A 25,108-nucleotide genomic window follows, 5' to 3' on the forward strand; every position below is an offset into this window, starting at 1 on the left:
TTTAAGAAAATATGATGGTTAATTGAAAATAGATATTTTTTCCATATGGCCTGGAACAAAGTTTTGGATAAACAGAAGACTGAACCGTCTGGAAACAACAGATGGCAGTGTTTTAAAGACGAAGGGATGAAAGCTTGGATAACCAGTGCTGAATGTCAGCAGGGACAGCATGGAGGCAGCACTCTTACATCTGGGAATTCAGCCTTGCCATATTTCTGTGGGACAGACATGTGGTCCAAGGAGAGCCTTTTTTTAAACAAAAAGGAGGAAAGTGAGCTACCTGTCATACTCCAGCAGCCAGACACAAGGTCTCCTGGTATTTAATTTCAATAGTATCAATTATGGCCATAAACAACATCTCCAGAGCATGTGAGGAAGGGCTTATACCAGTGCAAAAGCTTAACCTGTTTCTCTTAGCTATTTACTTAAAGTCCTGGGACAACCATTCTAAAGATGACAGGGATGGGAAATGTAAAAGGAACATAAAAAGGTTTGAATGCATCTGGTAACTGTGGTATGTAAAAACAAATTAAATAAATAAACAATAGGTTATTTATTGACCTACCCCATCCCTTTAGAGGTACCATATTTTCTCTGAGTATTTACCATGTTATTTGCCATGCATTTGGTCATGATTTAAAGGCCTATTCCTGAAAGCTGAGATGAATGTAGATTCATTTTTTTACTCATTTCAGTAATACCACCCATGGCAAAGGGAGAGTTTGTCCCAATTTCAGTAGCCAGCTGTATTAAATTGAAAGGCGATCCCAAGCCAGCCCAAGGACTGGCTTGAAAAACAATTCCTTCCCTCACTAAAATACTCAGCACCATTTCTGAATCCTTTCTTTGTGGGTAACACACAACACATTGCAGAGAAACTTTTAAGGCAGAGAAGGAAACAATCAACCTTTAGTATTTCTCTCTGATAACCTGCATTTCGTTTTGGAGAAGGAAGAATTCAACACATGGTGCTGTCCCCCAGTGCCACCTACAACAGCTCTGCAGCCCACCTGCAAACACCCAGTTCTGCTGGGCAGGTAACACTCTCCAAAACTCTACAAACCCTTTCCTCAGGTGCACTGACATCAGGATTCTGGGAATAACACGAGGCAGATATGCAAAGGGGAAGGGAAAAAATAATCCCTGTGTGCCTTTTTGTGCTTTCTTCATCTCAGTAATGCAGGACAGCACTGTTTCTGCCTCAGCTGGGAAAGGCTGGACACAAATTATCCTTTGAGCCTTGTCTTCCTTGGCAGAAGCAGAAACAAAGCTCTTGAGATCATAGTATTTTATTGCTGTTTTATTATTTGGGCTTCACCTTTTTTAAAAAGACATTTTTTAAATGTCTTTTTTGATTGTTACAGTGGGTTTATGACAACTTTTGTTCATGTTCATGTTGCTGATATAGGTTCCCAAAGCATCCTCCCAGGTTCTCATAGCTTTGAGTCTGGGAATTGCACAAACTAGGGATACACAGGCACATACTAAAATAAATATCCTTTCTGAATAGTGTTGGGAAATTCAGGTTTGCTGTTACTACCAAACTGTACTGTGCATAGAGGCAAATTTTGTGCTTTAATAGAAACTTGTGCACAATTTTGTAACAGAGCCTCTTCTGCATTTAATGCTCACCATGTGCCACATGGGTATTTGAATCTCACCTTTTGTGTGTTGTTTTTTCTCATTTCCAGAGTTGGAGTTGTCCATCAGAGCTCCCTGAAGTTTCCCTGGGTTTTACACAGGAAGGGAGCAGGAGCAGACAGGGAGGAACAGCACAGGATCTGGAATTTCTTATTGAAGGATTTTGAAGGGTCTGTTCTCACCTCTGCTTTGGCGATTTGTGCCAGTCTGAGAGGGCAGAGCAGGTGGCCACTCAAAGGGAGATGCCTGGTCTCCATATCCACAATGCTGTGCTGAGAACCCTTGGCAGCAGCAGTGCAGGGGCAGAGGATCCCCTGGGCTGCCTGGATGGTTTGACTGTGACTAATAGATTTTCCTGGGATCAGGTTAGAGATGTTAATTGTATCTCTTTTTAAAAGGAACAGAAAAATCCCCCAGCAAGTGCAGTCTTCTTGCCAGTAGAACTGGCAAGAAACATCTAAGATTTTCACCAGGAATCAAAGAGATGTTTCCTCTTTCAAACAGGTGAAATCAGCTCCTTGGAGTGAAAGGAGTCACACCACCAACAAAGGAAGTCAATTATAGGATAAGGCAGGACCCAAACATCAGCATTTAGAGGGCAATGCTGCTCAAATGACACACAGGCTTTGCTTGAGCATCCACTAGATCTCCCTTTATCCACTAATTGTGTAATTCATTCAAAAGAACAACCAGATTGGTTTCATCTGTTGCATATTGCATGGGCCAAACCCCAGGAAAATATTTCCCTTGGCTCATCCCAAGAAAAACACTCACACACACTGTTTATTTTGATATTTTCAAATACTACTTTTATCTTATGTTTTAGCTAGATATTCCTTTAAATTTGCTCTTCTGAATCCTTGTCCCTTTGGTATCTCTTAATTAGACCTGGTGACTAATTCAAAAGGAATTATTTATTTAACAAATCCCATCCTTTCCCATCACAAAGCATCTACAAGCAAAAATATTTTTTTTTCAAGTTGGTGTTAATTAAAAATTATTTACAGACATTCAGAGCAGAATTCTTTGCCCTTGTGCTTCTTTGAGGTGCACCATCTCTGCCAGGATGTGCCATGCAGGGCAGTGATGCCTGAGTGGCTGACATGGGCAACTCTGTGACAGCTTGGAGTGGAAAATGTTTATGTCCAGACAGATTCTCTGCAAATCTAGAATAATTAACAGGGCCAGACATCTCTCTGCATGTCATTCCCTCACTGTTGTGCTTCCCCAGTCCCAGGCAGAGGTGCTGGTCCTGTACAGCTCGGGAAGGGCTCAGTGTGGTTGTTTGTCTGTGTGTTGTTTGAGCAGTGGCAGGGGACAGCTGTGAAATGATGTGTGAGCACAGCCTCCTGCTCCCTGGCTCCCTTCCTTCCCTCTCCTCACTCCCATCTCTTCTGCTCTTACTGGAGGGAGAGGAAGTGGAGAGGAGAGCAGGGTTTGCCTCTTCATGTCAGGTGCCCACCCTCATCCTCTTGGCCCTGCAGTTTATGAGGGTGCGCCTGAACACACACCTGGAGCTCCAGGGTGGGAACATCCCTGTCCCTTTCCATTGGCTGCCCTGTACCCCCTGCTCCAGACACACACCTCAGCTCCCTCTCTGCTCCTGGCTGACCTGCTGCAGGACCACAGCAGACCTCCAGGGCACATCTGAGAGAAGGCTCCATTTGTTGGACACGAGCGAGTCATTGCTTTGTAACCTGACAAGGCATGATAATGGGTACCGATATTGGGTAGAAAAATTGGTGGGGTTTTGTTTGGTTTGGTTTTTTTCAAACTCAAAATAAAGTGAAACTAGGGAACCGTGCAAATCTGCTGGAGTTACCTGCAGCAGGAAGAACCACTGCAGTCTATAATGCACAGCAGACACAAATGCCCCCATACCAAAGCTTCTGCAAGGTTGATGTGACATTACAAACCACACCTGGGCACCCTAAAGCTGAGGCAGCCCCAGAAACCTGTCACAGAAAGGAGGGGGATACAATAATGACCACAGCACACAGCACCTACATGGATTTGTTGCTGGCCCTGGGATGGGAACCTCAGCACAGGAACCACCTATACCTTCCACTATCCCAGATTGCTCAGTCCCATCCAACCTGGCCTGGAACACTGCCAGGGATGGGGTAGCCACAGCTTCTCTGGGCAGCCTGTGCCAGGGCCTCCCCACCCTCACAGGGAAGAATTTCTTCCAATCTAAACCCACTCTGTGTCAGTGTGAAGCCATTCCCCCTTGTCCTGTCACTCCAGATCCTTGCCAAGAGTTTCTCTCCATCTTTCCTGTGGGCTCCCTTCAGGCACTGGAAGTTTAACCCCATCAAGGGGCTGGGATGAGATCATCTTTAAAGTCCCTCCCAGCCTGACCCATTCCATGATTCCATGATTTTCACAATGTGTGTGACCCACCTGAGTCACTGATCAGAGTCTGCCCAGCACAGCTTCAAGGCAGCCTTGCAGGCAAGTGACAGCATCAGCATCTCATCCCAGTCAGGTCCTACACGTGGTAAACCCTGACACACAGCCTCTGTCAAAAATGCCTTTTAAAAAGCAGGCAGTTCTAAAGGAGTTTAGCATCTTTGAAATCATTTTCTTAGGGTTTGTGGGTTTTATCTATATGATTTTTAAAGGAACTTGGCCACATATTTTCAGAATAGCTTGATCAGCCCAGTTTTGGCGAAGGGACTCAGGAAATCACAGAAAGAAGAAGCTGGGAAGCAAAGCCAAGCAGGCCATTGCTGTCAAAAATCTCCTGTGGAAATGGCCTGTAAAATACCTGCCAGTGGGGGTGACCACACAGGGCTTGGAGACGGCTCCGCAGGGCTGAGCCTCAGCTTCGGGAGTTAGGCAAGAGGCAAGAAAAAAAATTATCTGACTTCCCCTGAGCCTGGAAGTGTGAGCAGAGGAAGGAGCCGTGCTCCCAGCTGTTCCCTCTTCCCTTCAGCTGGGTGTCACAGATTTCCTGGGATGATGACGGGACGCAGACCTCGCGGATGTTGCTGCTCGTCTGCCGGAGGCTTCCGTGATAAATAGGTTCAGTGAAAAGGAAAAAAAATCACTGATTTCAGCATGACCTCTTTTCATGCATTTCCACCAAAACAAGGGGGGCTTGTTTTGGTGGTGTTTTTTCAGAAGATGCTAACTTTTCTAGAAGATGTTAACTTGGGCAGAAGGGAAAATGAAAAAATAATAATAATGAAAAAATTTCATCCCAAATTAAGAGTTTGGCCTTATTTTGGCTCCCGAGGTGTGTCCCCCAGGAGTTGGGGCTCAGCTGGTATGTGCCTGTGAGGGCACGTGATCCCTGCCATGACACACAAACTGATAGTAAACAATACAACATGCAGCACATGCAGAGTCAGAGGAGACAGGCAGTGAGAAATAAGAGGCTGGAGATCATATGGGAGATGTAAAGCTTGTCTCTTTTAATACTTCTTCACAGCATTAGCTTTTGCTGAAGGATTAAGCTACCCTAATCTCCACTAAAGCCAAGAGAATAACAAGCCAGTTATAATTAATCTATTTTCTTGGCTTTGGAGAAAATCCCAAGTTATTTTTCTTCAGCTACTAAGCCAATTCCAAGGAAAAACTCCTGTCAGGGTCAGTTATGTGAAGAGTGCTCCTGACTGAACTTGAAGCCATGGAGTAGCTTTCAGAGTGCTTTCTCCTCTGATGCTTTGCAGCTTGTTCTGTCAACCTGTGTGCAATTCACGTCCTGCCTCATGAACACCTTGGATGTCATGATTTTAAAGGTATTTTCCACCCTAAATGACTCAATGGCTCAATACCCATCTCCTCTGATTGAGTACCCTGGGTATGTGGCATTGCTTTCCTTCTGCTTTCTTGCTCCATCTACTGGAACCAGTTCTACATGTCATCAGAATGAACAAAACATGTCAGGGGTATATTTATTTATTCTTGTCAGAAAAAAAAAAAAGACCAAAAAAAAGAAAACTCATTAATCTAGTCTTTACTGTTGATTTATTTTAGTTTTATAGCTAAGTCCACATTTTGTAAACTAAATCTTCCCCTTTTTCAGGCCTTTAATCAGTCCTGGCAGTAAGAATACTATTCTGGATCTAAATATCCTCATAGGGCTGTGTCCTTACTGACCTACTGTGTTTCCAAACTATGAAAGTATGTTGTTGTATCTCAAAAGATTAAATGTAGCAAAACAACAACAAAAACAAGTCAAAACCCTCTCCTAGCATCAACAGAGGATGTTTTGTTGAATTTAGCTAAGATTTGGGTAGTACAAGTCATATATAGCTCTCTTGTTGCAAACAATGATAGTTTTAAATAAAGCTTTGTAACAGATGGAAGAAAAACTAAAAAACTAGATGCCAGAGGAAAGCTTAAACCACACCTGTAAGATCGAATATAAGATTATTGTTATGTTTGTTTGCCCCTTATTTACAGTGGCTACTGGAAAAGCTCTGGGAAAATAATCCTCTTAAGAATTAGCTCATTAGGAGAGAGCTCTCTGTTTAGTGCTGGGCAGAAAATGCTAGAAGAACTCCGTGTATTTGTCCAGCTAAAATCTCCACAGCATTTTGCTTTGATTTCTGCTGTCTTTTGTGCTTAAAATGCATCAGAGAAGTCAGGAGTCACTCCAGAAATGGGCTTCACTTTGTGGGGCAGATCAGGTAGGGCTGTGATTTCTTCCTGTGATTTCCCTTTAAGCAGAGAACAGCTTCCTCCAGCAAAGAATGAGGCTGTAGGCTGGAGTATGGCACTGGGAGGCTCTCACATAGCCGCAAAAACTGTCGCCTCAGCTTCAGGGAGCTCCTCTCCTTGCCCCATTTCCACCTTTGGACCAGTTTCCTTCTGATTTTAAAGGCACAACTTTCATTGGCTTTCCCAAAAATGCGTGGTTCACTTAGAGGGTTACAGTAGCCTTTCCAGACTGATGGATCACATTGCTTCCCTGTTGATTGCATCCCTGAACTTAATGAAATCAGGCACTACAACGTTACATAATAGGGAGCTTGTTATAAGGATTGCTATCTGTGACATAAACTTGGTGGATCAATATTCCTTATATATTTAAATTCAAGGATCATAGCTTTCAACAGTGACTCACAGTTGTGTCTGCCTTAAGTCCTTCCCACATGGAAGCACAGTTCTGAAAACCAAGTTCCCTAAAGCCAGCCCTAACACCAGAATGAAAGTAGATGAAATCAGCCAGTCAGTTTTGGAGGGTGATCCTATCTCTGGAAAATGCAGGGTCAAATCCCAAACTGCTGGCAGTGCACAATTTCCACAGTGGGACTCACTGAAGGCCACAGCCATGGAAGTTTGCTGGGGATGCACGTTTTTCCACTGCTATCCCAATTTCTCTATGTAACTGGTTAAAAGCTGCACACAGAATTGCATAGAGAAAAAAGAAAAACTCAGCTCAAGGGGATACTGAAGCCAAAAGAAAGACTTCACTGATTCCAGTGAGGTTTGAATCTGCCTTGCCTCAGGTGGCTGCATTAGAGACATATATAATCCTTTGATAGTCATCATTTTGCTCATTAAAACTGTGTCTGTGGAACCAGAAGTGGCTTGGTGAGTAGAAGAGATGTTTTAAGTGAGAGTCCTAAGAGTCAGGAAAAGTAAAGCTGCAGGATTGTGTCAAGAAGCAACTGAAAATACACATAAATAAAAATATTTCATTAGATCATTATGCACTAATAAAGAGTATTATCAGTCTGTCTCGGGAGTTATTATGGAATCTGGTTGATTTTAACAATTCCATGGGGGGTGGGAAAGAGGCAGCAAGGCACCCTGTTAATTAATGCAGCCATTAATAATTGAATAATCCATTAATAATTGAGTACATTTGCAGATGATGGGTAAAGGATGGAAACTGCAGGGAATATTCAGAGCTTTGGTAGTACTTAGGCATTTAGGACAGATTAAAACATATTTAGGAAAAAATTCGTGCAGACCTTTCCTTGAAAAATTTGCAGGTGGTGCATATTTTTTGCTAAAAATATTCTTCAGCCTCCATTGTCTGTTAGCCTTTCAGATGAACCATGGACTGATGGCCCTTGCAAGGTAAGAACTGGGAGCTCAGGTGTAAATCCTCCTCCTCTCTCTACCTTTAAGTGCAATTCTACTGTTGTAGCTGAAATTTTGTGGACAGACACCTTATCCAGTAGGTGTGCAGGAATTTACCTACAAAGAACAGCTCACAAACAAAACTGGTTTGTGCTTTCTTTTCAAAAGGAAAATAATTAGACCAGACGGGGAACAGAGAGACCATCTGTGGTTAATTAAAGGGTGAGACTGCAGAGCAGCAGCAGATGTTATATTGCTGTAGTCAGAGGAGTTTATTGCTAACAGTGGTGAATATTATGCATGGTGGACTGGGTATTTCCAAACAATTATTTAGCAGGCAGACTTCCACAGAGGTCACCCTTTGCTTCTTGGAAAAAGGAAGGGTTTGAGTTTCATAAATGTTGGATTTGCGGTAAAGGTCTAGATAGCAAACTTTTCTCTATCCTGAGATGAGGACTGAAAAGCCTGTGATACCCATCAGAAAAAAAGGTATCTAGGGCTGATGATTACAGAAGTGGGCAGGCCTGCATGAAGAAGACAAGACAGAAAAGGCCAACATTCCCACAGTTTCACTCAGTTCCTGAAAGCCCCCTTCAAAACTGGAGATAAGCACAGTGAGAGGGTTTGTGTGGCTGGTGGATCAGACAGATCCCACAACCAATGGCACTTGAGCATGAAGTGACTCCAGAGCAGGGAGCTCCTTCCATCTGGGTCCATTTCTTCTCCTGAATAACTGCTGGAAGCTGTTTGAAAGTACCCTGCACCACCAGTCCAAGGGACAAGTTGTGGTAAATGGAGCAGCAAAATCTGTGGAGTTTCTGCTGGACAGAAGGGGAATACACCTCACATTGCCTGGCCTGGCAGGGTCACATCCAGTTGCAGCTGGTAAGGCTTTATGAAAGCCATTCCACTCCTCCCTTTTGTTGTTTCCTATTTGCACTGCTCTGATTAGATGTGTGTGTTCCTATTGATGAGGCTCCATGGATCCTAGAGTGTGGATCTGGAGGTTTGGGGCTAGGTGTAGAATCCAGTGTGGTGTTGGCTACTCACACACCCAGACATGCTGCTTTTCATTTGTTTGCCTGTTTAATTGGGGTTTTCACTTTATATCTGGAGTGGTCCAAAATGTCCATGAAATTCTGCACTAAATTGGTATGCAATTCCTCTCCACTTACTTTTTTCTCCCCCTTTCCCCTGCAGAGATTTTAGCTGGTTTTCATTGCTAAAGCAAGGAGTGACAATAGCCCACAGGTTTTGTTACTTTTGTGCCTCCACTTGCATCCCTATTCCCTTGGTCCCCATGGAGATCTCTCCATGCACGTCTCTTGGAACAGCCATTCTCTGCTTCTGAGGCACAACTTATGGCAAGGGGGAGATCTGTGGGTAGACTTACAATTATCCCACTGATAAAAAGGGGGCAGATAAAGTCTGGCTTTGTCCAAAAAAGATAAGCTGGAGCCTAAGAATGACCGAATACCTGATCAGTGATCTACAATTACAGCAGCTGATGGGAAGCGGTGTGGGGAGAATCCAGAGATTGCCATAGAAATGCAACAAAGGGTGAAATCCTCAGGGAGTGCACCTGAGTCAGGCACTGAACATGCAGGAATCCTCAGTGAATGAAACTCTCAAGTTTAAGGGGGAAATAGCAAGCCTATCAGAGATAAAGATAATTGAGCTGTCTGTCCTGTTTGTGATATCAGAGGAGATCCCATCTGGACATCAGCCGGGATTGCTGCTGTGCCTCTTTCCCAGCCGTGTTTGGGAGAAATACATAAACCTCAGGAGAACTTGCAGAGCATCAGTGTACGTCTGCTGGCTTCTCTAGTTCCTTGTGCTAGGAAATCTAGAAAAAACCTTATCATTTTTGGACCATGGCAAGCATTTCAGTTGCTTGTTATGGAAATCCTGTGTAACAACAGCCTAATGCACTCAGCTTTGGGATAATATTTTTCTGACTGTATTGGAGTGACTCACAGTTTTTAAAAAGGTATTTCCTGGGTGGAGGGAGAGTGTACAAAATGTACAAAATGGTGCTATTTTAAGGAAACCCTTAATTCTGAATATCCTTCATCAAACCAGCCACTGGCAAAGAGGGTGCTGTGCAACCTGTGTGCAGTCCCTTTCTAAATCCGTTTCTGCATGCCCTCCCACATTCCTGGAAAAAGGAAAGGAAGAATTATGACAAATAAGATTGATATTTCTACTGGTTAGAAACATATTTTCTCCCCATCAGAGGCTGTTTGGAGGGAAGAGAATTGATTGAATTTCAAAAAACTAGAGTTGCAAAAAACAAACACAGATACTTCCCAACTCCCAACAGTTTCAAATCCCCAGGTTCACCAGCAGAGCATCCTCTTGGTGCAAAAGAGAGAATAGATGTTATTAATATTGACTATCTTAATACATTTGACCATGGAGTCCCCAATAAGGCTTTGTTGGCCCTTTGAAAGTAAAACGAGAGAATTTGTTTTCAAGGAGATACCATTCCCTCATTCAAATGTTGATCTTAGAGGGGGAAATCAAAGGTTATGTCTCAGCCCCGTTACAGATTTCCATGAGGAGCCAAAGTCTTAAAAAGCAAACAAATAAACAAAAAAAAAATCATTCAATTAGCTAACAAAATTAAAAAAAAAAAAAACCAGCAAGTTTTGTTTTTGACAGGGAAAAAGAGGAAAACATTTGCAGAGTACTGACTTTTTTTCAACAAAGTTAAGCATTTGCAATTTTATTCCAGACAACATTATCTTTTCAAATTATGTTTCTATATAGAAGGAATAAATAACCCAAAAGTAAATGTTACAAATGAAACACCAATTATTTTTTCTTTTCAGTTTACCCTGAAACAGTTCTCCCATTTTGATGTGCCTTAGTTTGGGCACTGAATGAAAAATGAAATTATTTTTGCATCTCACATTATGTTACCAAAAGTTGTCACAGTGAAAAATCTTTTAATCTAAGACACTAATATAATCTTAGGCTTCAGAAATATATAAAAGAAGAATATTAAGATAAAGAAAAATCTTGAATAGAATGCCTGAAACTGAAGTACTTCTTTTGGTTTGTATTTTTTATGGTTTTGAAAGTATTGTTGAGAAGACAGAATGAGAAGAAAACCTTTTGTCCAGACTCTGAATTTCAGGCTGGGTTAGAGACAGAACCTCTAGGAAAATAAACAGATTTTTAAAGAAAGTTTAATTTTCGTTCATGACAGAATAAAAGTATTCCTTAAATGCTTGTAGGTGAAAGCTTGGTTACTGAATATGTTTATCTTCCAATGAAATGCAGTTCTGCAAAATATTTTACTTCACAGTAAATCACAACAGCAGCAATTTTTGTTACTTTACGTGCAGTGTACAGGGAGATGCCACATGATTTACAGGGCTGGATTCCATTCTCACTCCTCAGCTTTGCACTGGTGGTTCAGTGGCGTGATTCCTCCTGACACTGGCAGAATTCCAAGGCTAAGTGAGAGGAGAATCAAACATGCAAGGTTTGGTTTTTAGCGTTCAGGACAATGAGTGCCAAGGAGCTTCCCTGCTTCTGGCAGCTTCAGCCATTCTGATGGCCCCCCTGCTCACCAGCATATGCATTCCAGCTCCTGCTAAGCAAAGCACAATATACCCATAGATGCAAGTGCCCAGTGATTTAAATTCCTTCTGTCCCCACATCTCCCAGAGCCCTGCGTGCCCTCCAGAGGTGGCACCATGTAACAGTGTAGGTTAGGAAGGCACAAAGACTCCTTGAGACTCCACATGTTTGCAAACGCTCCGCTGGCAGCTACAGCCAGTGAGACCATGAGGTGTGTGCACGTCCTTCCCTAAGGTCAATCCTTCCCCACAGTCAGTCCAACCTGCCCAAGGATACAGGCAAGAGCAGGAGGGTCCCCATGCCCCACTGGGCATCTGCAGGAGGAGAGATGGTAGCCAGGAGAATTCCTGCCAGGAGAATTCCTGCGTGCTTCCCAACTCGCATGCATCGTCACCACAGGAACCGGCTACAGCCCTTATCTCAGACTGATGAAATCTGGAAATGCTGCAGCCCAGAGGGCATTTAAATTGTAACAGAGACCTTCACATCTGGAGATTCTAAGGAAGCAAAAGAGCCTCCTTTGCTCCCTGTCCCTTGTCTCTCCCTCCCTTGATCCAGACTTGGAATCACATCACGCAGTAAGCAGAGGTCAGCACAGGCTGCTCCCTTCCCTCAGGAGTCACACCACGGTGTGCTGAGAGCTGAAGGAGGTGAAGCTGCCCTTGGGGCTGCGGTGACACTGGGAGAAGCTGGCAGCCCTGGTCCTTTTGCTTTTGGTCCCACTCCTGCGTTTCTGCTTGTCGCGTGCCATAAAGCTTTCGATCAGCTTCAGCTTTTCGTGCTCTTCCTTCAGGAAGAAGTCAACAAGCATGGTCTTCTCCTTTTTGATCTGTTCACTGATGTCTTTGGGGATGTCAGGGATCATCCAGTCAACCAGAACGCTGAGGAACATCACCAGGTTCTGCAAGCATAGCAACAGACGTGAAGCAAGCATGAAAAATCCAAAATACACTGGAGCAAAACCAAATCTTTGTTATAGCTAGGAGCCAGATGTCAAACACATTTTGCTGGTGGTGTGTGGTAGTAAGCAGTTGATTAATTTCAAGAAACAGCTCAGGTTTGTGCACAACTACCCCTCAGTGTAGAGGCTGAATTAAACATGTGCTTCAGTTAGGTTTGAAATAGGAAAGGACATGGAATCATCAAGTAATCCTTGGCCTTAGTAGCTAAACCAGCATTATTCTTTACAGGCATCCAAAGGTGCCCAGTTCTCCAATTCCTTGATGCTGAGTTCAGAATCCATCAATATAAGGACATCCTCCAATATGATCAAAAATCCTACAACACAAGGCAAAGATACCCATGTGTTTCCAGTGTAGCCTGAGTACACAGCAGACAACTTTTATGGCCATTCTGTCCTCAAATCCTTCTGGCTGCTGACAAGCAGGATTGTTTTTATAGTACCACAGTGTGCAAGCCAAAAGCCCAAACCTCAAGAGTCAAGGTGATTACAGGTGGTGCTCATAACATCAAGCAGGAAGCAGACTGGGCAAAAAGTTTTGCTTGCTTGTGAAATCTATAGATAAGCGATGTTTTGGGGGATTGTATTGTCATGATAATGCTTTGAGAAGTGCTGTGTTGTGTAATGCTTGGAAACATGTGAGAACAGTTTGCTGACAGGGCTGCTAGCATGAACTCTCTGTCCCCATCCAAGACAATGGAGCTAATTAACCAGGGAACGTTCTCTGGCAGAGCAGGCAGAGGGTTTGAAGCCCAGCAGAACCAGTTGCTTTCAACTGCTTTGCAGCCCGTGGTGGAAAATTACTGACAACACCGCAGAGAAGCAAAGAGGGCAATGCAAACCAGACAAGATTCACAGAAACACTTGGGAACACTTGGCAGGTGAGGACAAAAGAAAGGCAGGTTTGAAAAAGAAGGATGGGCCCAAGCTAGGTGTGGAAGGATCCCAGATCATGGAGGAGAGCAGAAGAAAGCCATTCGAAAGGCAAGCCATGATAGCAAATCCCTTGCTAATGAAATCCTCACACTGGGGAAAATTTACTGTGCTCAATTCAATAATGTAGCAAAAAGCCTTGGAGGATTTATTACTTCTGTTTATTTCTTGCTTTGGGTAAAGAACAGCAGTTAACAAGCCTACACAGCATTTACAAGTGGTGCCTCTGAGAGGATAAAAATTGACAGGGTCCACTTAAACATTTCATAGCCTGGGGTATTTTGGGGATCACTGCTAGAACCAAGAGCTAAAGGAAGCTGTGTAATGTATGCATGTAATACATAGACATAACAGCCATGTCTACTGGACACGGGCTGCTTTGGAACACGCATTTGGATCCATTTGTGATGATATTTCTGTGACTGAAAGTGAAACAACTCAGCAGACTTACCTGAAATAGAATCACGAAAGCCAAGCGAGCAGATAAGACTGCCCAGTACTGCTTAGAAAACTCGTACTGGTGTGGGGACCAAGGTGGTTCTCTGTAGTCTTTGAACCTGGGGGTGGAGACAGCTCAGTTATCACAGTTCCAGCAATTTCCTCCAGCACCAATTGCTGTGATTAACATGATTTTCCAATCACAAAACCTAAAGAATCAAATCCTCCAGATGTTCTTACTTCAACCCTTATTATGAAATACAACTTCAGAATTAGAGCTGGACTACCTCCACTCAATTTAACACACTTAGTCTGGTTTTCACAGTTGTAACCAAAATCAGAACATTGTTTTAACATTGTTTTTAATAATGTCCAGATTTTCAGAGGATTGACAAAAGTCCCCTTTATTTTCTTAATGTAAATTGACGTCAATGTACGGGGAATAAAATGCTGAAATGAAAGCAGAGAGATAGTCCAAGGCGTTCTCAGACTGAAGGAGATAAACCTACATTCATCTCACCTAAAACTTGATTAATTTAGGGAATAATTCATCCCACATAAAATGTGGCTCATGCTTTGGTGATTCCTGTCTTTGCATTAACGAAAGGGGGAGCCATGGGAAAGGCACTTCCTAAATTAACTGTCTAGTCTTGGACAGGATAAAACAGAGCCTTAGTGGTTTGGTGTAAAGACTCTTGCTTTTAGTATTATCATCAATCATTCGGAAGTAAACAACAGGCTAATAAAAATCACAGATGCTCCTAAATTGGAAAGTTTTGCAAATAGCAGGAAACACAGAAAGCAATAAGAAATGGAGACAGGAAACGCAATGAGAATAATATGGGGAAATGGAAAATAATTAAAAATAAAACACTTGAAGGATCTTTGAAAGGATAGTGCTTGAAAGTGGAAATAGCCTGGAGCTTGCAGTGGCCAGCAAGTTAGCACAAGTTTGAAATATGGCAGCAGGACAGTGTATGACTTGTGGGTGTTTCAACAAAAGTCACAATGGTGCTGGGGGGGAATTAGCCAGGTAAATCCACACCTGGAACACTGCATTCAGCCATTCAGCTGTGCAGATTCCAGAGCAGGGGGGTGAAAGAAAAAAGAAAGAAGAAAAAATAAAAAGGAAACCAAAGAAAAAGATAGCAACAAATTGAAGGCAGTTCAGGAGAACAGTACAAGGGCTGAGGAGGCTGACTCATCGGGAAGATCAAAGAGCAGCACATGTATTGCTCCACTTTGGTAAGTAACAGCCACAGTTGGACATGATAACCATGCGCAAATTGTGCCCTTAGGACTGAAAGGGATAATTTAGTGCTGTTCCCAGTGTTTGACTAGGAGTAATGGGATGAAATTAAGAAAGGGAAAATCTGTTTTGAATACCACAAAACCCGTCCTGACAGTAAGATTCATTAGACTGTGCAAAAGCCTCCGTTGGGGGATAATGGAGAAGGCTCATATATAAAATCTGTCAGCTTCAGTTTGCAGGTGCGCTTGCCAAAATTACCTTCAGGTTCTACCAACATGGTTTTGCATGTTAAATTACACATTTGCAATCCACACATCCCCTACATCCTGCCGCTCCCCACCCCCAAGAACTGAGTCTGGAATGCTGGATGTGATTCTGTGCTGCAGCTTCTGGAGGCAAAGGACACGAGGTACAGCCCACAGGGAGGAGACAACCACTTTAAACTGGGGGCTGTGTTAATTTAGGGAAGAAGTCCCTGGGCTGTCTTAGCCCCTGGATGGTTTTGTTCAGCAGTGCATGCACAGGTCCTGTCTTAGGATTCCTGTGCTGTTCCTGCACTGCCAAATGCCCGCTCTGGTATTTTTCTGGACATTGTGGACTCCCACATGTTGCTCAAATCTGTACAAGTGCAGCATCAAGGGCCAAATTCAGTTCCCTTGAACTTAATCTGCTTGAACATCAAAGCCAAGGAAAACCACTGAGCTTCTTGTGGACTTTCCTGACCACTATAAATCAATCCCAGTCTTGAAATGAAGCCCAGGTTCACCTGGAAGGGTCACCAACTGTGGTGGGTTTTCCATTTAATGCATTCTGAGCTTCACAAACTATGCAAGCATTGTAGGACATCACACCCCTTGGAAATTTCACCTGGCTCAGCTGGGAATCACACTCCTTGTGATGCCTGAACCTACACTCAATAGAATATGAGTAAATGATTTATGGTGAAGGAAAATGTTGCCAGAGCTATAGATGAGGTAGCTGGGCCTCCTTCCCACCTACTTTTTTTATTATTCTCTGGCACATGGGACTCCAAAGGACCTTTTCCAACTCCAAGATTCTACAGGTAGTTTCTTTTTTACAAACACCATCTTTTCAGCTCAATAAGCATTTGGAAAATATCCTCAGGTGTGATTTTTGGGCTCTTCTGTGCAGAGTCAGGATTTGATAATCCTTGTGGATCCCTTTCTCAGGATATTCTGACTCTCTGATTCCCTCACCTCTTCAATGCTTCACTCATAAAATATTTGATTCAGCAGGTATGGTAGGAACAACAACCAACCAGTGCTGCAAAGACTATTGTGTTTCCAAAATAGCAAGAAACTGTAATTCCACTGAAAAAGGACAAGAATATGAAGCGGTCAATGTGGTTGAAGAATAGAACACAGAAATGTTATGAGCAAGAATAGAAAAATGTGCACTGAAAGTAGAGAATTGTAGGGGAAGGGAAGCTGGATGGAGAGAACCATACAACCCTTGAACAAATGTGAACTGAAGCCAGAGCTAAGACAAAAATGTCAGTGTATTTCAGAAGGTTATTTTGCGGGGGGAAAAAAAGACTGATAATAAAAAAAAATCCAACTATATATATAGGTGGAACTTCAAATCATTCCAAATAAGCTAATCTGTTTAATTTCCTTCTTCAGCTGGTCTATGAGAGGATCTTGGAGAAAACATCCAGAATCACAGAATCAGCAGTGCAGGAGTATATAGAAATTAGTCAGGGAAAAATGTTAGCATCCCCCACTGATCACTAGGAATAGATGAGATGAATCCCATGACATTAAGAAAATAAATTCAAAGAAACTTTATAAAGTTGCTGAGTGTTGGAGCAGTCCCATGTTAAAGGAAGAGTCCCTTGAATGACTCCATATCGCTGCTTCCTTTTACAGTGTGACCAGCAGGTTTTTATGTACTCCATTATCATACAAGGTTACAAGGACTAAAAGGGAAAAAAACAATTAAAATATTCCATATTTTAGCAAGATTTGCTTCTAATTTGCCTTCAGCTATACAAATGCCATTTTTCCCTGAAAAAAAAAATAAAATTACAACTAATACTGTGCATCAGAACAGCTTTACAGCAACCTTTGTTTGGAAGCAGTGCCAAAGAGTTCAGAGCAGTGCTGTAAATATTCAAAGAATGTATTCTGTATGTTCAGTGGCAGAGTTGTTTCTGGCTCGTTACAGTTATTTTTAAGATACCTTAATCTCTGGCAGTGCCCGTAAGGAGAAAAATGCAGCCTCATTGCAACCACATTTATCTCCAGAGGTCACAGAAATCTAAGAATAAGAGAGGTCAGCTTGTTCCCAATGCATTTGCCAGAAACAGAAATACAGATTTTATTTCCAGCTTGAGGGGCAATGTTTGGTTGCCTGTCTCTTGGGACACAAGTTAGAGACCCCATACTTTATCACAGCGATAGTTCTGTCCAAAGCTGAGATTTTGATAAGATTCAAATGAGGCAGATGGTAATGAGAAACAGTGTTTGTGGATGCTGACATCTTTTCCCAATTGTTTCCTGATAAGAGAAGAGAAATGCTCCCATAGTTCTGTCTCACTCAGACTAATACATGGTCAATAAATTTTTTCTTCTTCTCATCAGGCAGGGACCACTTTTGTACCCAGTGTAGATGATTCCCTCCTCCCTGTATTTGGGCTCTTTTAGGTATTTGGCTGTGTATGACCATATTAATGTGAGGAGTGCCTTTCACCCCTGTTGTTAATGCACATATTTCCAAACACACCAGCACTTAAACAGCTACAAACAGAGGCCAGTTGCTGACACAGGGTTAAAAGCAGCATAGTGAAAGTAGCAAAATCACAGTGAAGTGGATCAACGTGCATGTTGAAGGAAAACACAGGTGAATTTAGGGATAGAAAATAAAAAAAGTAATAGGAACCAAGGGTGGAAAAGCACTTCACAGACTTACAAATCTGAAAGTCCAGAGATGCTGCATACTTTAACAGGGAATATTTGCCTAGCAAACAACTTCCAGCAACAGAAATGGCGAATAGCAGAGCTCACATGCTTATTAGTTGCTTAAAAGTTAGGAGTGCACTCATCTACCTTGTGCAGTAGTCAAGGTGAGAAGGTAGGTACCCCCCAAAGGCAGCCCCAACACTGCCAGAGTGAGAAGGACAGATTTCTTTCCCTGCTTACCCTGCTTCCAATGAAGAAACTGGGATGTGTCATTTTTGTGGGTTATAGCTGGGTAAGATATGTATCCCATTTAAACTCAGTGTGAAATACATTACACATCAAAGTAAGGGAGGGAAAACCATTCTAGATTAAGGCTTTCCTTAAATAAATGGAACAGGAACTTCTATACTTATTTTGTGTCATTGCAGAGACCAAGCACAGGGTGATTTCAAGGGAGTCAAAAAGGGAGGTGAGACTATTCAATAGTCTATTCAATATAACACTGACCCAAAGAAGCTCAGTTTTGAACACATGGGGGTTGTAATGCCTTAAACCAGCTCTTTCAATTTCTGCACATTATTATAAAAATACAGTTACTTTGAAAGCTGGAGCCACATTAATGATTTCTCATGCACTGAAATTATTCCGTAAGTATATGATATTTTGGAAATATTTTGAAGGAAGTTGAGCCTTGTTTCCCCAGTCTGAAAAGATGAATCTGAAATAGAAGACACGTAGATGGCGACTGGAGCAGGTTGTAAAGATGGGCATAATATATTGAAAACTCATATCTCAGTAAGTTAGGACTGAATTTAATACAGACAGAGAAAGCCTGGTTATAATTACTGGGTATCCATTTTTAAAAATCATTATTTTTAAATAGAGCTTTATCTTTCAGCAAAGAAAGTGTTAGATTGCTTTTTTCTTTGGATCAAATCTGATTAAATTGTTTACTTTGCTTTCTAATGCCCTGAAAAAAACCCTTTAAAGACTTTGTAACAGTGAGAATACTCTAAAAGCTGCACTTCCAAAACCACATTTTCAAAGGCACATGAATATCACTGAATATGTGGCCATAGAAGTGAATTTTATCAATTCCAACTTTGAAAAATGACATCAGAGCCAAGGAAATTCCCTTGACTGTGTCAGCTGCTCTTACAAGTACTTTACCTGCAGAATGAAACCTCCTGTGCAAACAGGGAATTTTCTGGCTGTGTCCCAGCCTTGAGCTGGCTGACATTGAAGTATGAGAGGGTGTGATTGATGAAGCCATGCATGGTTCCATTCTGGCTGAATGCATATTGATACATAAGGCGTGGGATGAAATCGGAGGTGACAGCGATGACAAAAGCCTGAGAGGTGGAAAAACAAAAACAAACAAACAAACAACAGCATCATGAATCTGTGTCTCCAGACTAATTAATTCAGGGGAAATTTTTCATGTTCAGATAAATTAAGAGTGGTGGTGAAGGGAGAGTTATATGGCCAGAATTGGTACAGAATAATTCTATATAAATGCACAGTAACCTGCTCTGTCTCTCCAAGGGAAGGCTGAGCTAGGGAAGTAGCAAAAGGAATTAATGGATTGTCCATTGCTTCAATTCTTTTCATCTCTAGAGCCATTAGGAGGTTTATCACTAGTCTTAAAAAAAAACCCACAAGAAGACCTAATAGCCAGTTGGTAAAATTTGGGTTGTATTTTTGGTGTAGTTGCTCCAAACCTGTTGAGTGGAAACATCCATTTTCCCCTCAGCATCAGGATTCACACATCTCACACAGAGGGGTCTCATGCTGGTATTAAACCTCGTGAGACTGGTATCTCATGAAACTGTAATTGTGGATGCAATCAGTCACAGAAGTCTCTATATCACAGCAGTAAGAATTCCTTTGATTTCTGCTCTGGACTCACTCCTCTTGGAGCAGGTCCAGAGGAGGCCATGAAGATGGTCAGAGGGCTGGAGCCCCTGTGCTGTGGAGATAAGCTGAGAGAATTGGGATTGTTCAGCCCGGAGAAGAGAAGGATTTGGGAGGAGACTTTAGAGTCCCTTCCAGTGCCTGAAGAGACTCCAAGAGACCTGGAGAGGGACTTTTGACGGGGACCTGGAGTGATAGGACAAAGGACAATAGCTTCAGTCTAACACAGAGTGGGCTTATGTTGAATATTAGGAAAAAAAATTGTTGCCTCTGAGCGTGCTGAGGCCCTATCACAGATTTCCAATAGAAGCTGTGGCTGCCCCATCTCTGGAAGTGTCCAAGGCCAGACTGGACAGGGCTCTGAGCAAGTTGGGATAGTGGAAGGTGTCCCTACCCATGGCAGGGAGCTTGGAATGAGATGATCTTTAATGTCCCATTCAACCCCAACCATTCTATGTTTTGCTAAATAATAATTTCCTGTATCAACATTATCCAGATGGAGAAGCAGAATTTGGCATTCAATATTTTTTTTTCAAACAGGTATACACATATTTGCATTTCTTTCAAGTAAAGGTTTCTAACTCATACTTTAATGAGATCCCCATATAAATAAACATTTAATAAAGGATCATAAATCTGCAAAGTGTATTCAGATTAAAATGAGAGGCTGCAGAGTTTTTCTCCTCCAGCACAGCTCAGTACTGGACAGCTGAAATCTGTACCTGGCAGTGAGATTATGGGGATGTGCAGGGTTCCACAGATTTCCTACCTTAAATCCTCTAAACTGGAGAGCCATGAGTGAGCAATGCTCCACCCAAGTGAAACAAAACTGCCCCTCTGGAGGCATTAGAGTGCTGTGCTTTGTGCTAGGAGCTATTTTATCAAAGAAATGTCATAACATCTCCCTACAAGTTCTCCCTTCAGTAGTGAAAATCACCTCCCTTTCTAAAGGGCTTTGATATCTTTAATGTCTCTGGTATTATTCCATTATTTTAAAGGTATTTTCCAACATAAATAATTCTATGAGACTATGATCTGTAGTTTAAAAACCCACTAGAAACTATAAGGGTTAAAGTCCTAGGGCATGAGATTTTTTATCTTAAAGCATATACAGGCAAATTTTACTTAGGGAGTACATACAACACAAGAAACATAATATATCTGTATTCTGTTGTATTTGAGCAATTGAGAAAATTAGATGTCACTTTTCAATTATGTTGAAGGGACAATAAAATATAAACAATTATGAACATTAAATTATAAAGAATTTATTAAATACTAGCTGCAATCGGGGCCAGCAGCGTGGGGGAGCCCGGCGGTGCGGGGGCCTGCAGTGCCGGCCAGGGCGAGGAAACGCGGCGGCGGTGCAGACGGGAGGGGGTGGCCGGCGAGCCTGGCGGCGGCGGCGGCAGCCCTGCCGCCCGGCGAGCGAAAGCGCCGCCGCGAGCCGCGAGCCGCGAAAGCGCCGCCGCGAGCCGTGAGCCGCGAGCCGCGAAAGCGCCGCCGCGAGCCGCGAAAGCGCCGCCGCGGGGCGGGCGCGGGGCGGGCGCGGCGCTCGCGAGGCGCGGCGCGGGGCGAGCGAAAGCGGCAGCGGGGCGAGCGAAAGCGGCAGCGGGGCGGACGGCGAGCCCGGCGGCGGCAGCCCTGCCAGCCGGGCGAGCGAACGCGGCAGCGGGGCGGTGCTGACGGGAGAGGGGGGCCAGCGAGCCCGGCGGCGGCGGCAGCACCACCCGGCCAGCCCCGCCGAGCCGTGGCACTGAGCTGGGCCACCCGGCCCCGTCGGATTGAAGGGACACTATAAGCTGCCAAGATCATGGTTAGAAGATGGTTTAAGTGAACACTTACATTAATGATCACTGAAAGCTTTCCAATACCACTCAAGATGTTATACCAAATACCTGTAAGTGAAAAAAAGAAACTTAATCAAGGGCTTGTTACAAATTTTCTTCTTTCTCTGATTGTACTTTTGGTCTTATCTTAACTGCAATGCTCTTTCATCACTCACCTATGTCTTTTTCTCTCACTGTGTCAGGCCTCCTCAGCTCAGTGACAAATTTTTTTGCATCAAGACGAACCTCGATGATGTTGTTCAGAAGAGCAAAGACGGGGGCCAGAGGGAAGGAGGCAACAAAGAGTGTGACAAAGCCAAACTGGATAACTGGTAAAAAAAAAAAAGAAAAAAAAAAAAAAGGCAACGTTTTTTGATAGCTTCCAAAGGGAGCAGAAAATTGTTGATGAGCTTTGTGCATTACCAACCCCATAAAATTCCACTTCCCAGTTTGGTCCCAGGAATAAATATCCCAGAGCAGGGCTATGAAGAGACAAAAGTTTGTCACTATGCTTTATGAATGTTTCCAATAAAGCTTCAAGTTGCTAGCACAAGCACAAGCCAAAGGAAACAATAAATTTAATAAAGGACTAAGGGTTCTATTTTTCTGCATTTATACATAATTAACTGATTAGTCCATGCTGTTTCTTTCCTGTCCTTTTCCCTGCAAGGAAAATGATACACAATCAAGCAAAAGGAGAAAATCTGCAAGGTGGCACTATTTCTTCCCAGCTTCCTTTGAAAAACTTGGTGGCAGCCTGTGAAAAGCAAGAAGAGAAGTGTCTCTGTGGATGCAGGAAGCAGTGGTGTTATGCAACACTTTCATCCCTCCTTTTGTCACTGATATGCTCCAAGTTAAGAAATATTCCTCTTTAAATTTGGACAAAGGTGAATTTTATATAAATATAAACAAAAATATATATATTAAACTAATAAATTTGACTGTGATCTACATCTCAGAGTTAAAAAATATCAGCATAGAAAAAATATTAGTGTGTTTAAATGCCATATTTACTATGGCTTCTTTTTTGGCAGATCTCTGTATAAGTTCTCTCTCCATTGAGGGAGGAATTGCAATTTTCTGTGAAAATAGCACAATATTCTGTGTACACAGCACAATATTATACTTTAAAATACTTTCCTTCGACACTTGTCACAACCTACAACTAACTCTTGAAAAAGTTTTCCCCAGGACCTTCTCTCACATGCACTTTTTGTTTTTGTATACAGGTTGCAAGTCCTCTGATATTTCTCCTTTCTTATCTCAGGAACAATATATTTGCACATGAAAGTGAAACATTTGTATATCAGTTATATGGCCTTTAGAGTTTCATTATTGTTGTTTTGTTCTGAGATAAAGTGTCTGCACTAAGATGGAGCTTTTTCAAAGTATACAAACATCCTGCCCTTGAAATCATACTTTCCTGACTATTTTATGTTCAGAGTCAGGAAAAGGAATTAACAAGGAAATAAAACCAGATGTTAAAGTTATGTCCCCCAAAAACTGTGAAATACTTAGAAAAACACATAGCCCCAAAATACGCCTTATTTGGTTCTAAGTGAATTTAGCAGGAATACAGCTGGGAGGATTCTGTATAAAAATAAAATAAAATAAGGAAAAAAAAGAAGTATTTGCAATGCTTTAAGAATAAACCACACACACTTTTGCTTTGATGTTGTTTGTAGTCCCTTCATTCATTGCCTGGAAAAATGCAGTTTAATTTTTTTTCAAGTTCATGAAAAAATGTTCAAGGTATGCAAAGAACTTCTGGATAATTGTGTAAATATGTCTTCATAGAAAACTCTGTGCCAGAAGTGTTTGTGTGGCCATCTTGAAATCTCTTCAACCTTCTCAACTTCTTCTGAAAGTGTAAATGATGCAAAAAGCAGGCAAAAAAAGCAAACCCAAAGCCAAACCCTGAATTTAGACAGCCTTGTGTAACTAACAAACAATCATTAGATGGAAGAGCCTTTGAACAGCCTCAACAATTCACAGGTACTTAAGTGTGATCAGTGTTTCTAGAAACAAACCTGAATAGATTACAAAGAAAACCTCTGTCCAGATCCCAGAAGGAATCTCATCTCAGCATCCTGGAGTTCTGTGGATGCCTGTCTGGTCACACTGGAAATATTTACAATACTTTTAGGACACTCACGCTCTTTAAATACCCTTTTTATGTTCACATTTATGCCACAAGGTCTCCATACAGAGATCTTTACGTGTCCATATACACGGAAAAGGCTAAAGAGACCTGTGCCAGGAGCTGGATTTCTGGCCATCCATCCTGTTTCACAGTTTTCCTACTCCCCTGGTAGCCCAGCCTGGAGAAGAGAGATGAACATTCCCCAGGCTCATGGCACAAGCTGGGAAATAAAACAGTTGAAGGCTGAGTATAGTGGAAAGTTCAAGGGCACAGGAAACATCTTCTCCTGGGGCATCCAGGCAGGATGTTGGATCTGCTGTCACTGACATAGCCTACCTCTGATGAGGGAAAAAGCCCAAACCACACACTGGTGGTGCCTTCACTGTCTGAGTTGAGCAGAAAAGAGGACAAGGGCTGAGCCAGCCTCTGAGTTTCACGACACCTGGTGCCACATCTGCAACACCTCATCCAGCCTCGGGCCCCAGACAAAAACTCTGAAGGACAAACAGCACCCAAAGTGTGTCAGGTCACAGCCCTTCTCAGAACTCCACTCCCCATGGAACCTGTGCAGGGCCTGAGCAGAACCTGAGCCCAACAACAACACACCCTGTCCCCATAAGTCTGGTCTCCAAGTTATGAAAAGCAGCACAAACCAAAGCTTTCAAATGATGTGTCTGGAGGGTGGTGGTTGCTGTTCTTGTGTAAGAGACACAGAATCAGTCCCCAGCACAAAATCTTTGTGGTGTGGAACACTCAGGTTTTAAAAGATTTACGCTCAATAATGTGAGTAACCCAAGGATCTTTTACATCAAAGCCTCATCTAAGACAAGGTATTTATTTATGATTCTGTTGCTTTTTTTTTTTTCTTTCCTCTTTATCAGTAATATCTGTCCTAGGATCATGAGTTACTGGAAGTAAACAGTAGAAAAATCACTTCTGTGCTAAGCAACTTTCCAAATCCTAGAAAGAAACTTTTTGATATACAGCCAGGCTTGGCTGAAAAACTGGAAAAGGTGCAATTTTTTATAACTCTTCTGTAATAAATGTATGCAACAAGCCTACACACAACCACCAATGGTATTTTCAAAACCATCCTCATTACAGAGATTATAGAAAAATGCAGGTTTCTTTCAGTGATTTTTTTCTTCTTTTTCTGCCTCACACATTGCCTTTTTGATGGCTTTTCCTGCTTTAGGGGAAATTCTTCCAAACCTCTCAGATTAATCCTTATAGTAGTCAGTAGCTACAGACATTGAATCTGATCATTTTCTTCTTGTGCCATTGTTTTTAAACAGAAGTTGGATGATGAAACCTTTTATTATTACTTCTCCTTGAGGAAAAATGTTTTTAATTAATTGCCACATGAATCTTGGACTCCTAGAGGGATTAGGCTAGAGAAGGGAAGACCTAATGAAATAGGCATCTGAAAATCATTGCTAATTT

The 25,108-nt window shown here is 42.4% G+C and overlaps 1 protein-coding gene across 1 annotated transcript in view; it reads right to left on the reverse strand.

Annotated features, from left to right (window-relative positions):
- Window positions 1–11,893: 11,893 nt before the first annotated feature.
- LOC116995534 (anoctamin-2-like) overlaps window positions 11,894–25,108 on the reverse strand; it is a 150,212-nt gene continuing 136,997 nt past the window's right edge. The window contains exons 21-25 of the mRNA XM_033058334.1: window positions 21,699–21,851; window positions 21,539–21,591; window positions 18,950–19,131; window positions 13,620–13,725; window positions 11,894–12,175 (exon numbers count right to left, since the gene is read on the reverse strand). Of these exons, the coding sequence (XP_032914225.1) occupies window positions 11,894–12,175; window positions 13,620–13,725; window positions 18,950–19,131; window positions 21,539–21,591; window positions 21,699–21,851 (776 nt within the window). The remainder of the gene's footprint in view (window positions 12,176–13,619; window positions 13,726–18,949; window positions 19,132–21,538; window positions 21,592–21,698; window positions 21,852–25,108) is intronic.

This window comes from Catharus ustulatus, chromosome 4, assembly GCF_009819885.2.
Source record: "Catharus ustulatus isolate bCatUst1 chromosome 4, bCatUst1.pri.v2, whole genome shotgun sequence".
Classification (NCBI taxonomy): domain Eukaryota; kingdom Metazoa; phylum Chordata; class Aves; order Passeriformes; family Turdidae; genus Catharus; species Catharus ustulatus.